Source organism: Leucoraja erinacea, chromosome 30 (genome assembly GCF_028641065.1).
Source record: "Leucoraja erinacea ecotype New England chromosome 30, Leri_hhj_1, whole genome shotgun sequence".
Taxonomy (NCBI): domain Eukaryota; kingdom Metazoa; phylum Chordata; class Chondrichthyes; order Rajiformes; family Rajidae; genus Leucoraja; species Leucoraja erinaceus.
The window spans coordinates 8,354,228-8,366,868 of NC_073406.1; the positions used below are offsets into that span (position 1 = coordinate 8,354,228).

Sequence of the window (12,641 nt, forward strand, 5' to 3'; positions counted from 1 at the left end):
TTGTGAGGCCCACTCCACGTTGGTTTTCCACGCTGGCGGCGAGGCGAGTTGTTTACGACCGAACTGCAGATGCGGAAAATCTCCCAGGTTCAAAGCGAGAATGCGCCGAGAAACTGCCGAGGCAGTGTGCATGCGCAGGGCATCCATGATGCGCTGGCCGTGGTTGTGCACGTTGCAGTCCCGAAGGACGTTGCCTATTTCCTTCGCTCCATAGATGCTGCTGCACCCGCTGAGTTTCTCCAGCATTTTTGTGTACCCACCATTCAATCATGTTTGATCCATTTTTCCCTCTCAACCCCCTTCTCCTGCCTTCTCCCTGTGATCTTTGATGACCTTCTGAATCAAGAACTTGTCTTAAAAAATACGGACTTGGCTTCCACATTTGTCTGCAGCAGTGAATTCAGAGATTCCGAGATTCCCCAGATGGATAGAGAGAGAGAGAGAGATATAGAGAGGGAAGGCCCACCCAGAGTTGAACAGTAGGTGTCCTGCCTTGGCCAGAGGCCCCCCTACACCTCAAGGCCCTAAGCTTACCTGCATGTTCCCGATGTGGGGGAATGAGTCCTGGACAAGGGGTCACAGCTTTAATTGGTTATCAGGGGGAAATCCTTTGCCTTTTTGATGAAAAGAACTTTTTTGACACAGAGAGTGGTGAATCTCTGGAGATCTCTGCCACATTTAGATGTAGTTGAGGCCTAGTTTCATTGGCTAGGCCCATTCCACGAGGGTTTTAGAGGGAGTAGGTACGGATACTGAGGGGATGATCAGCCATGATCATATTGAATGGGGGTGCCCAGAGCTCAGAAGGTGTCCGCCTTGGCCCTACTCCCCCTGCACCTAATTTCTATGCTTAAGCTATGTCTAGCTTATAGGTAAATCCGGCCCTGGGGAGATCCAATGGTGATGTTGGGGTTCAGAGACTAAAGTTCTCGGGTTCCAGCTTGTGTACCTTCATTATCAAGTGGATACAGGGGTAACAGCTCAGCTTGCTACGTGGAGACTGAAGATTTAAATCTATGTTCATATTCCCCCCGTGGAATTGAAATAAACTGCGGAAAATTCCCTCTGCCCAGCTGCCAAATTCGACTTGCCTTGAACACAAATTGTTTGCAAAAAATACCAATAGATATTCCACAGCAGGGTGTCAATTGGTTCACAGGTGGCGCAGTGACACTAACAGAATATGATGTTTTATAGTCTTATGTATCGATGTTCAGAAAGTTATTTGAATATTCAGATTGTCTGCATGAATATTTATATTTTTCCGGCATGCTACCCCCGGAAGAGGGAGTTGGAAGAGATTCAACGGTGACTTTGAACTGCGAGTTGGGTAAAGAAAAGGGAGAGAAGTGTCACTGGGGAGCGGGCGGGGGGCAAGGGCAGGGCAGTGGGATCAATTGAAAAGCCCCTTCAAAGAGTTGTTGGAGGCCCAGTGGGTGAACTGCTTGCGATTCTCACATTTTGTTCAACATGCAAATATCCAGCTTGAGATGATAGCGTTCAATTCAACTATATAAATATTTAAATGTGCTATTCACATATTCATTGAAATTTCCAGCACTGTGTGAAGGCTTTGAGCCTGTGCTGATTCTCAGCACTCTGCCTTTTCCCAGTAATTCTTGTAAATGTGCATATTTAAAATTAATCCCACTTTTCAGTTCAATTCAGTTCACTTTTAGTCCCCCAACCTGATGAAGGGTAAATCACCAATGGCTTGAGATCAAACTATATTCTGTGAATAAGCTTACGATCCCGATTAAGCTTAAGATCGACACAAAATGCTGGAGTAACTCAGCGGGTCAGGCAGCATCTCTGGAGAACAGGAATAGGAGATGTCTCGGGTCGAGACCCATCTTCAGAATGAACCTGCCTGACCTGCTGGGTTACTCCAGCATTTTGTGTCTATCTTCGGTGCAAACCAGCACCTGCAGTTCCTTCCTACACGCTGCGAATAAGCTTATTGGGACATCGGGCTAAAGATCAGATGTAAATCGTGAGACCATCTATCTACACTTTTATCCACGGTTCCAAATACACCAGAGAGCTGGACCTCCTTCTCGTGCCACTCATGTCCATCTACAGCCTCACTGCATTGCACGGAGGAACACAATCTCTGTTCATTCTTCTGAAATCACCTTGCTACATTTCTCCACATTAGACTCACCTTTATGTTTACCCGCCCGACCTTCTAAGCTGCCATTAACTCCAGAAAGCCCACCGTCCCTCTCCTTCGATAAGTCCTCTTTCAATGCATGTGCAACCTACAATTTTTGTGGGGCCATATCTGGGGTACTTGCCCAGGCAGAGAATAGCTGACACAGAATATCTCTAGGTGTGGACTACGTATGAGATGTGGAATATTTACAAAAAGAGGATATTGATAAATCGCAGGAAATTTATATGCATATGCAACAGGAACATTTGCACATGCATCGTGAATATATATATAATGTATAACTAAACGTGCATAGATATTTTGTAAATAGTGAAGATCTAATAATCTCACTGGCCACGCAAATGGAAAGTAACCCACTAACCTCTGGAGGGTTGTCGTCGTTTTCCAAGGCACCTGTGAAAATAAATCTCAGGCTGGTATCAAAATTGGCAAAAATATACACATGAATAATAGTTTAACAAAGAACTGCAAATGCTGGAAAAATCGAAGGTAGACAAAAATGCTGGAGAAACTCAGCGGGCGAGGCAGCATCTATGGAGTGAAGGAATAGGTGAAGGAATCTATTCCTTCGCTCCATAGATGCTGCCTCGCCCATGTGAATAATAGTGTTAATTTTAACAAACATAAACTGCACAACCTCTGCCTGTAGCTGGTTGCCGGTGAGGCTGAGGTGCGGACTAGGTCTTATGCCTTCTTCACCACCATCCATAGATTCACAACTCTCTGGATGAAAAAGTTGTTTCTCATCTCAGTCGTAAATGGCCTACCCCTTATTCTTAGACTGTGAGCCCTCGTTCTGTACTCCCCCAACATCAGGAACATTTTCCCTGCATCTAGCCTTTAAGAATTTTATATGTTTCTATAAGATCCCCTCTCATTCCAGAGAATGTAAGCCCAGTCGACCCATTCTTTCATCATATGACAAGTTCGATGTAGAAATGCGATTTCTGAGAATGCACTGAATGTGGGGAATAAAGAAATCCGCTGTTGATTTGCATTGAGCGAGGAGATTCCATCCCTTCCCACAGCCCTTGGCCAGTGGAGATTGTTTTCTGACCCCCTCTGTATCCACAGTGCCAGACGAGAGTTGATGAAGAGGCACCACTCTCAGGCCTGTGAAGCCCAGGAGATGAAAGGCTGGTCCTAAAGGATCTCTTGTGTGTGAACTGTTCATTTGCAAGCATTCCCCAGCGGCACTCGTCAAATCTTTCCCTTCTCGTGCTCCCTCCCTCTCCCACTTCAGAATTGCTCACAATGAAACAGATAAAACAGCTCAGACGGAACAAGGGAGGCCTTTTACACCAGTCCAAGAGGAAGGATACAATTAAATGAGGAGCAGAAAGGAAGGGAGCATGCTGAGACTCTGAATAATTAATCACCATTCAAGAAAAATAGGCTTTAAAACAAAACAACAGCTTTTTAGTAGCTTCCTCGTTTCCTGAATCAGATTATGTTGAGAATCTCTGAGACATTTTATCTTCATGCATTTCAGTGAGGAGCAAGTCTATGGGTAAGGAATGGCTGGAGATGGACATTTCATGAGGTTGGTGTGGTTGGCGATGTATTTGGTTCAGTTCAGGGAGATAATAACAGTGTAACCATATTGGGTGCCGGGGATCACCAAGAAAACTCGCAATGGATGGAGCTGGAAACACAATAAAAAAGACGCATATCTGAAGCATGGTTTATAACTCATATTCCATCCTTCTTCCCTCCGCTCCTGGCAGATCCCAAGGGAATACTACACAGAGGGTACATGGATACTAATGTGCTATGATTCACCAAGAGCCTGTTCCACCATAAGACATCGTACCAGACTACGTGTGTAAGAAGAAATTGCAGATGCTGGTTTACACACCGAAAATAGACACATAGAAACATAGAAAATAGGTGCAGGTGGAGGCCATTTGGCCCTTCGAACCAGCAACATTCATTGCGATCATGGCTGATCATCCCCAATCAGTAACCCGTGCCTGCCTTCTCCCCATTTCCACTAGCCCCTAGAGCTCTATCAAACTCTCTTTTAAATTCATCCAGTGAATTGGCCTCTACTGCCTTCTGTGGCAGAGAATGCCACAAATTCACAACTCTCTGAGTGAAAACATTTTTTCTCATCTCAATTTTAAATGTCCTCCCCTTTATTCTTAGACTGTGGTCCCTGGTTCTAGACTAACCCAACATTGGGACCATTTTTCCCGCATCCAGCTTGTCCAGTCCTTTTATAATTTTATATGTTTCTATAAGATCCTCACTCTTCCTAAATTCCAGTGAATAGAAGCCCAGTCTTTCCAATCTTTCCTCATATGACAGTCCCGCCATCCCGGGGATTAACCTCATGAACCTACGCTGCACTGCCTCAATAGCAAGGATGTCCTTCCTCAAATTAGGGGACCAAAACTGCACACAATACTCCAGATGAGGTCTCACCAGGGCCCTGTATAACTGCAGAAGGACCTCTTTACTCCTAAACTCAAATCCTCTCGTTATGAAGGCCAACTTGCCATCAGCCTTCTACACGGCCTGCTGTACCTGCATGTTACTTTCAGTGACTGGTGTACAAGGGACACCCAGGTCTCGTTGCACTTCCCTTTTTCCTAATCTGACACCAATGAGATAATAATCTGCCTCCTTGTTCTTGCTACCAAAGTGGATAACCTCACATTTATCTACATTATACGGCATCTGCCATGCATCTGACCACTCACTCAACCTGTCCAAGTCAATCTGCAACCTCCTAGCATCCTCTTCACAGTTCACACTGCCACCCAGCTTTGTGTCATCTGCAAATTTGCTAGTGTTATTTTTTATTCCATCATCTAAATCATTTATATAGTTGTGGCCCCAGCACCGAGCCTTGCGGCACTCCACTCGCCACTGCCTACCATTCTGACAGGGACCCCTTTATTCCTACTCTCTGTTTCCTGTCTGCCAACCAATTCTCTATCCATGTCAATACCCTAACCTCCAATACCATGTGGTCTAATTTTTCCCACTAATCTCTGATGTGGGACCTTATCAAAGGCTTTCTGAAAGTCTAGATACACCACATCCACTGGCTCTCCTTCATCCATTTTACTAATCACATTCTCAAAAAATTCCAGAAGATTAGTCAAGCAGGATTTCCCCTTCATAAATCCATGCTAACCTGGACCAATCCTTTTACTGCTCTCCAAAGCCGTTATTACTTCTTTAATAATTGACTCCAGCATCTTCCCCACCACCGATGTCAGGCTAAGTGGTCTATAATTCCCTGTTTTCTCTCTCGCTCCTTTCTTGAAAAGTGGGATAACATTATCTACCCTCCAATCCACATGAACTGATCCTGAATCTATAGAACATTGGAAAATGATCGCCAATGCGTTCACGAGCCACCTCCTCGAGTACCCTGGGATGCAGATCATCAGGCCCTGGGGATTTATAAGCCTTCAGTCCTATCAGTCTACACAATATTATTTCTCGTCTAATGCTAATTTCTTTCAGTTCCTCTGTCTCCATAGATCCTGTGTCCTCCAGTACATCTGGGAGATTGTTTGTGGCTTCCTTAGTGAATGCAGAACCATTTCAAGTCTGCCATTTCCTTGTTCCCAATAATAATTTCACCTGTTTCTGCCTTCAAGGGACCTACATTTGTCTTTATTAATCTTTTTCTCTTAACATACCTAAAGAAGCTATTGCTATCCTTCTTTATATTCTTGGCCGGCTTACCCTTGTACTTCATCTTTTCAGCCGGTATTGCCCTGTTTGTTACATTCTGTTGTATCTTTGACAGTTTCCCAATCGTCTGGCTTCCCGCTACTCTTTGCTGTGGTATACACCTTTTTTTATTTTTATTCCATCCCTAACTTCCCTTGTCAGCCACGGTTGCCTCTTACTCCCCTTAGAATCTTTCTTCCTCTTTGGAATGAAATGATCCTGCATCTCCTGGATTATGCCCAGAAATTCCTGCCATTGCTGTTCCACCATCATTCCTGCTGGGATCCTTTTCCAGTCGACTTTGTCCAGCTCCTCTCTCGTGCCTTCATGGTCCCCTTTGTTCAATTGCAACAGCGACACTTCTGATTTAACCTTCTCCCTCTAAAATTGCAGATTAAAATGTATCATATTATGGTCACTACCTCCTAGCAGTTCCTTTTACTTGAGTTCCCTTATTAAATCTGGTTCATTAGACAATAGTAAATCCAGAATTGCCTTCTCTCTGGTAGCCTCCAGTACAAGCTGCTCTAAGAACACATCTCGGAGGAACTCTACAAACTCCCTTTCTTGGGGTCCAGAACCAACCTGATTTTTCCAGTCTATCTGCACGTTGAAATCTCCCATAACCACAGTGGCATAACCTTTGTTACATGCCAATTTGAACTCCTGCTGCAACTTGTCCCCTATATCCATGCTACTGTTTGAGGGCCTGTAGATAACTCCCATTAGTGTCTTTCTTGCTTTACAATTCTTCAATTCTATCCACAGCGACTCTACATCCTCAGTCCCCATGTCACCCCTCGCAAGGGACTGAATTTCATCCCTCACCAACAGAGCTACCCCACCTCCTCTGCCCACCTGCCTGTCCTTTCTACAGGATGTAAAACCCTGAATATTCAGTTCCCAGGCCCGATCCTCATGCAGCCACGTCTCCGTAATTCCCACAATGTCATATCTACCACTCTTTAACTAAGCCTCAAGCTCATCCACTTTACTTCTTATACTTTGCGCATTGATATTTAACACTTTTAATCCATTACTCACCTCACCTTTTACATCGATTCCTATTTCACTTGGCCATACTCCTCTATCCCTTTGCGAGCTTTCTGTCCAGTTAATTCTGACGTCTTTAACTTTTCCTAAAATCTCTTTAACTCCCTTAAACTCCATCCTTGCATTTCCAATTTTTGTCCCCCCACCCCACCAACCACTTAATGCTGGAGTAACTAAGCGGGACAGGAAACATCTCAGCGTGGGGGAACCGCTGTGGGAGGGGCGGGAGGGGGGGAGAACACGAGAGGAGCCGGCGTAATTTGTAACTTTGCCTGCGCCGTTTGTGGCCACTATTTGTACACAAGCAAAGACTCTCACTGTGCCTTGTCACATGGGACAATAAAGTATTCCATTACATCTCTGGAGAGAAGGAATGGGTGACGATTCGGGTCGAGACCCCGACCATTCCCGACCTCACCGCAGTCACTGGCAGTCTTTGTTCACAGGGCTGACAATGCCAGCGTTTGTTTCGCATCTCCCATCGTCTCTGAACTAATGAGACGGTTCAAAGTCAACAAAGTTTGTGGCCTTTCTGAGACAGACTGGGGAAGATTGGCAGGTCCCCCCCCCCCCCCCCCCCCCCCCCCCCCCCCCCCCCCCCCCCCCCCCCCCCCCCCCCCCCCCACCCCCCCCCCCCCCCCCCAGAATTGTTGCTATGACCCTTTAGTTTCATGCTTCCTGTTATAGAGTTGTGGAGCACGGAAACAGGACCTTCGGCCCAACTCATCCATGCTGACCAAGATGCCCTATCTAAGATGATTCCCTTTGCCCCGCGTTTGGCCCATAGCCCTCTAAACCTTTCCTAACCATGTACCTGTCAAAATGCCATTATAGTAACTGCCTCAACTACCTCCTCTGGCAGCTCGTTCCATTTACTCGGTGTGAATAAGTTGTCCCTCAGGGTCATATCTGGCCCCTCTCACCTTAAACACAAGTCCTCTGGTTTTCGATTCCCCAACTCTAGGTAATAGACTTATTGAGATAGTTTTGTTTTTTTTAATTTCCTAATTTATTTAATGACTTGAATTGAACTTCGCCAGTTTTCATCCTGGGTGCAATGATAAGTGGTCCAGTGGTTCCACTGAATGAGGTTCTGAACCAGTAACTTACAATGATCTCCGTGCGTTCTCCCCCCCCCTCAAAGCTCAAAGACATGAACAGCAATTGCGCCCACCTTAAAGAAAAGGATTGCATTTATGGAGCACCTTTCCCAAAACATCCCGAAGATCTGAAGAAGGGTCTTGACCCGAAACGTCACCCAATCCTGCCTGTCCCGCTGAGTTACTCCAGCAATTTGTGTCTATCTTCGGTGTAAACCAGCGTCTGCAGTTGCTTCCTACACACTTCTCTACGTTGCTATTATCAAGCAGGGAGCCCAGCAGTCACTCGCTGCACAGCGCGGTCTCGCTAACAACTGTGGTGGCAATGTATTAATCGAGAGGGAAAGAGGGACACAGCTCAGCGCCTCTCCCACCGCCTCACACACACATCCACCCGGCCAGTGAGCGTGTGTAGGGGCGTCGCTCTGCCGCAAATGCATCCGTTGGGTGAGGCCATTCAGCCCTATCAGACGGTACTGGGAATCCCTAACCCTTCCTTGAAGATGAGCGAGGCAGTTTTAGTTATTAACCCTGATTTCCCACACATTCATGTTTAGTTTAACATTTTGAGGTCAGTAATTTCCCATTTGCAAGAGTGTTGTCTTCATACCTGCTCTGGCCGTGAAGAGTGTCAGTAGGAGACCCAGAGTCAGCAGCAAATTCACGCAGTTCCCCATCGCAACAAGCCTGCAAATAGACAAAGTGAATTATGACCCCGGCTCAGGGCGGCGTGGACTTGGCTGGTCATTGGTTTGAAGAAGGGTCTCGACCCGAAACAGCACCCATTCCTTCCTTCTCTCCAGAGATGCCGAGTTACTCCAGCACTCTGTGTCTGTCTATCAATGCTCATCGTCTGCTCTGATGTGAAGAATTAGCACAAAGCTCAACAACATTCTCCTCGCCGCAGGTCAAGAGGGTGTGAGCGGCAAGTCAGGCAGCCGAGGGGGAGAAAGCGGTAGAGTTACTGCCTTGCAGAGACCCGGGTTCGACCCTGACTACGGGCGCTCTCTGTGCGGAGTTTGCCCGTTCCCGCGTGCAGAAATAAACTAGAGATACTGGTGTACACTGAAGGTAGACACAGAGTGCTGGAGTAACTCAGCGGGTCAGGCAGCATCTCTGGAGAAAATGGATGTGTCGGGCAGAGATGCTGCTTACATCAGCACTTTGTACATTCACGTTGTGTGTGTGACCGCGTGGGGTTTTCTCCAGGGTCTCCGGTTTCTTCCCACACTCCAAGGACGTGCAGGTTTGTAGGTTAATTGGCTTCTGTACAGATTGTAAATTGTCCCTAATAGGGTAGTTAGTGCTAGTGTACGGGGTGATCGCTAGTCGGCACGGACTCGGTGGGCCGAATGGCCTGTTTCCACGAGGTATCTGTAAAAGTCTAAAGACTTCCGACGTTGTGGGACCCTGATTCAGAGTTTCTGCACTGCTCCAGATGTGCGTCCGCATCTGTAGGAACTTCTGCTGAGAATGGGGCAACGTGTTTAGAATCGCTAGGCGAATATCTGCAGCTATAAGACTGTTGGAATGGCTGTGTTAACCAACCGAATAATGAAATGCCTGGATAGTGTGACTGGGGAGAGGGTGTTTGCAGTAGTGGGAGAGTCTAGAGGCAGAGGACACAGCCTCAGAATAAAAGGAGGTACCTATAGAATGGAGACGAGGAATATTTTTTTTAGCCAGAAGGCGGTGGGTGAATCTGAGGAATCCATTGCCGCAGACGGCTGTGGAGACCAAATATGTACAGCCGCGACTGTAAGGTTCTTGATTAGTAAGGAAGGTAAAGATTGTGGGTAGAAGGCAGGATAATGGGTCTGAGAGAGGGGATAATGGATCAGCCATGACCGAATGGCATAGGAGATTCTTTGGGGGTGAATGGCCTAAACATTCTGGTCCGATATCTGTTGGTCTTAGTGGAGCGCAGTCCGGTGACCTCAGCCCGCTATTCAGCACGGCAAGTGTATAATACCTCGGAGGACAGTTTGAAAGTTTGCTTTCAGTTTCAACATAAAAGAGGCTTCACCATCGCGACTGTGATACTCCATTTATACCTCACGCAGCCTCGGCAAGGCCAGCAGCATAACCAAGCATACCTCCCCTCTCCTATCGGGCAACAGGTATAAAAATATGAAAACGCGCAGCTCCCCGGATTCAGGGACAGTTTCTTCCCAGCTGTTTGCAGGCAACTGAAGCATCCTACTGTCCTGAATTACTATCTCTCATTGGTGACCCTCGGACTATGTTTGATCGGATGTTACCGGCTTTTATCTTGCACTGTACGTGTTTCCTTTATCATGTATCTGTACACTGCGAATGGCTCGACTGTATTAAATTGTAGTCCACTGACTGGTTAGCACGCAACAAAAGCTTTTTACTGTACCTCGGCACATATAACCATATAACAATTACAGCACGGAAACAGGCCATCTCGGCCCTACAAGTCCGTGCCGAACAACCTTTTTCCCCCCTTAGTCCCACCTGCCTGCACTCATACCATAACCCTCCATTCCCTTCTCATCCATATGCCTATCCAATTTATTTTTAAATGATACCAATGAACCTGCCTCCACCACTTCCACTGGAAGCTCATTCCACACCGCTACCACTCTCTGAGTAAAGAAGTTCCCCCTCATATTACCCCTAAACTTCTGTCCCTTAATTCTGAAGTCATGTCCTCTTACACAGAACATAGAAACATAGAAAATAGGTGCAGGGGTAGGCCATTCGGCCCTTCGAGCCTGCACCGCCATTCAATATGATCATGGCTGATCATCCAACTCAGTATCCTGTACCTGCCTTCTCTCCACAAGGATCCCTTTAGCCACAAGGGCCACATCTAACTCCCTCTTAAATATAGCCAATGAACTGGCCTCAACTACCTTCTGTGGCAGAGAGTTCCAGAGATTCACTACTCTCTGTGTGAAAAATGTTTTTCTCATCTCGACTCTAAAGGATTTCTGCTTTATCCTTTAATGGGACATCGGAGACCATTGAACTTTAGTGTGGCCATTAACGAAACTGATCTGAACTGATTTGTCCAACACTCTCTCCAACCTCTAGTGTGTGTGTGTGTGTGTGTGTGCGCGCGCGTTCTGCTCTCCTCTCCCCTCTGGCAGGGCTGAGAAACCAATTATTACTCGTGGGGCTTGTGTGCCAGAAAACATCTCGATCCGTCCTCTGGGTCACACTGACAACAACAGGCTGCCGAAGCCCAACGTTTCAGTTCCATCCGTGATCTTGCAGGAAAATCATTGAGATACATTACATCTAGGGTTGCAGCGCTCAGTTAATTTAACAAAAGTCTTTGCTCCTGACATTAGCTACACTCAGACACACCAGTGAATTGATTCCAAAGCTCGGAGCGCTGCACACATCCAGATGTCGCTGCTGAAACATGCACGCTGCAGGCTGACATCCTCCGACTTCAAAAGTGATTCACCAAAATTTTAGTGAAAGCCAAAAGGCACGAAAATAGATGAGAGGGGGAGGTAGAATAGATTACAGTTGTCTCTCTTTTCTCTCTTGCTCTTTTCCACTCTCTCGTTTTCTCTCTTTCTCGTTTCTCTCCCCCTCACACCCACTCTCTCCCCTCCACTCTCTCTGCCTCTTCTCCCCTCTCTTCACCTCCCCCCCCCTCTCATTCCACGAGTCTCATCTTTCTCTCTGTTTAAGAAGGAACTGCAGATGCCTGAAAATCGAAGAGACACAAAAATGCTGGAGAAACTCAGCGGGTGCAGCAGCATCAGTGGAGCGAAGTTCCTTTAGAAGGAACTGCAGATGCTGGAAAATCGAAGGTACAAAAATGCTGGAGAAACTCAGCGGGTGCAGCAGCATCTATGGAGCGAAGTTCCTTCGCTCCATAGATGCTGCTGCACCGGCTGAGTTTCTCCAGCATTTTTGCATACCTTCATCTTTCTCTCTTCCCGATTCACTCCCCCTTCTCTAATCCTCTCTCCAACCCCCCCCACTCTGCCTTTCTTTCTCACTGTCTCTCTTTCTCACTCTTCCCCCCTTTCTCGCTCCCCTCCCTCCCTCTCTCGCCTCCCCCTTTTATCATCATGGCCCCTCTCTGTTTTCTCGCCCAGTGAATTGCACAATACTGTGATTTTTCCAACATATGTATCCAAAGGAGTGAGGATTTTTCCACTCGAACTTCACTAAAGCTCAATAGTCTCCGATGTCCCAGCTCCCAAACTAACTCTGGCTACCCAGAATCAGCAGCAACTTACTCAGATGTCGAGGGGAAGAGTTTGTGAATTCCTCTTTCATCCACGGTTTTCTTTTTGTGAGCGGCCGCTGTGCATCACCCTGTCTGTCTGTCTGTCTGTGTTGATGCCGCCCAAACTACAAATGTCTGAGATACGGACATAGGGGGTTTGGGGTGAGGGAGGGTCCCAGTTGCCGGGGAGGAGCCAGGGGAAGAACTTTCTAGCAACGAGAGGACTGTGCATGCACAGACTACTGAATGCTAAATTAGTTTGAGAGCCACTTTGTAGATGTCCCCTGCAAGGAGACCTGACTTGGATTAGATCCTAACTTTGTTTTCCCAAAGCTTGCAAGCACTCTCTCCCTCACTTGCTCTCTCTCTCTCTCTCTCGTTCTCTCATTCCTTCTCT

At 46.8% G+C, this 12,641-nt stretch overlaps 1 protein-coding gene across 1 annotated transcript in view; it reads right to left on the minus strand.

Annotated features, from left to right (window-relative positions):
• Positions 1–12,417, minus strand: part of si:ch211-251b21.1 (uncharacterized protein LOC571720 homolog) — a 28,526-nt gene extending 16,109 nt beyond the window's left edge. The window contains exons 1-3 of the mRNA XM_055659365.1: positions 12,255–12,417; positions 8,633–8,709; positions 2,538–2,569 (exon numbers count right to left, since the gene is read on the minus strand). Of these exons, the coding sequence (XP_055515340.1) occupies positions 2,538–2,569; positions 8,633–8,699 (99 nt within the window). The 5' untranslated portion in view covers positions 8,700–8,709; positions 12,255–12,417. The remainder of the gene's footprint in view (positions 1–2,537; positions 2,570–8,632; positions 8,710–12,254) is intronic.
• Between the last annotated feature and the right edge of the window lie 224 nt (positions 12,418–12,641).